The sequence below is a fragment of the Penaeus monodon genome, chromosome 31, assembly GCF_015228065.2.
Source record: "Penaeus monodon isolate SGIC_2016 chromosome 31, NSTDA_Pmon_1, whole genome shotgun sequence".
Lineage (NCBI taxonomy): Eukaryota > Metazoa > Arthropoda > Malacostraca > Decapoda > Penaeidae > Penaeus > Penaeus monodon.
In genome coordinates this window covers 27,768,121-27,769,856 of record NC_051416.1, presented here as the reverse complement: position 1 = coordinate 27,769,856, position 1,736 = coordinate 27,768,121, and the positions used below count along the sequence as shown (strand labels likewise).

At 33.1% G+C, this 1,736-nt stretch overlaps 1 protein-coding gene across 1 annotated transcript in view; it reads right to left on the bottom strand.

Annotated features, from left to right (window-relative positions):
* Positions 1-1,736, bottom strand: part of LOC119593138 (transcription elongation factor A N-terminal and central domain-containing protein 2-like) — a gene marked incomplete in the record, with an annotated part of 4,513 nt that extends 2,777 nt beyond the window's left edge. The window contains 2 exon segments of the mRNA XM_037942103.1: positions 309-449; positions 1,701-1,736. Of these exon segments, the coding sequence (XP_037798031.1) occupies positions 309-410 (102 nt within the window).

Sequence of the window (1,736 nt, the reverse complement as noted above, 5' to 3'; positions counted from 1 at the left end):
AAAGGCCTGATTTAAAACTTAAACTATCATTCAACCTCCAAAATCATCCAAACTTTACTATAATTAAGCTTGCTTTTGTCACCTGTCATTAAAGTAATATGATTTTCATACCAATAAAAAAATCACACTGAACACGCATTTTTTATTAGAGTTTAATCTTGAAACTAAACTACAAAGATATCACATAAAAAGAAATGTATTACCAACTCCAACTTATAATATCTTTATGTATTGACAATTAGTAACACTAAATAGTGCAAGTGACAAAGGCATAAACCTTTCATTACTACAAGATAAAATTACTTTACCTTTAATGATTCAATGGTAGACTGTTTATAATTTTTTATTCCACCTTTTCTTGGACTTGAAGACGGAGAATTTCTTTGCATGCGAACAACAAATTTATCCATACTTCTGATAAATTTAGAACAGTGAATTCAACTGACTATCTGTAACAAAGAGATGCTCTGATTACCACTAGATATAATGATAAGAGTTATTCATATCAACAGGTAAATAAAGGAAATTAATAAGAAATATATGCACAAAATCATAATGTTATCAATCTCTGAATTCCAGTGAACATCAATGAGAATAAATAAAGACCTTATAAATATTTTAGATGACTCATCATCATCAAGGGTAGCTACTAATTAATAATTAAGTAATGGGCAAAAGGACACATAAAATACAGTTAGGTTTAAAATAACATGCAGAAAGTAAACATAAGCCATAATTGCTCATCAAATGTATGTCTGAATGGCCAAGTCTGGTGATACCATGGCTTCCTTACTCCTCACTCCTCTCTAAGTCAAATAAACCTTTTACATGTACCTTGTGGAGAAACTAGACATTGTTGACCTCCCTAGTTATAGACTGTCAAATGAGGAATAAGTCTCATATTCCAAAATAAATGTGAGGGAGGTTTATTAGCCTCTGGTAGGTTGTAAAACTAGAGTTAAAAGTATTTATTTTGGAGCAACATTATGTTATCGCTGCCTCCTAGTGCTCTGACTAAAGGCAATAAAAAACTTCCAATACATATATTCCTGAAATACAGGTCTTATAGACCTCCCTGCTGAATTATCATTAACTAAGAAACTAGCAAAAGCTCTGTCTTGTCACATAGCACATAGTAAAAGTTTGCTTGCCTTTGCTAATGCTGTTTTTCAGGAGCGGCAGCAATCATTTAAAGCTTTGACACTGATATGCTAAGCATAAACTGAAGTTCTTGCAACTCTTACAGAATCTTAATACAAAGTTCCCCAGAAAGATTAGCAGATGAGTCATCATTTGCATGGCATTAACATATCCTACTGCAGTTATATATATTTTCTCGATATCTATTCTGAAACGCCTGTGGTGCTTGCTTTTCATAGTAGACTTTTACAGACCCATTTTTTTCTGTCTGCATAGTACTAATCCGCATCAAAAGCAGTCTATAGACACCAAATGTATTAATGCCTGCGACGCTCAGCTTTGGTAAATTACCCGAAATTGGCTTAATTTACGCATTTAAAAGAATTGGGCTCAGGATTCTCTTCCTCATTACAAAACAGCAAAATTCAGTCTTAAGTGATAATACATTCTTTCTTCTTATCTTTCTGTTATCCATGAGATACAGTTATCGAAGAATGGCTGAGAACTCCCATTAGCTCACCTATTGGGGAGAAAATTTAAGAAAAAACATGAAATATTACCTGGGGCTGCAGGGTTTGTTTACATTAACCTTCGCT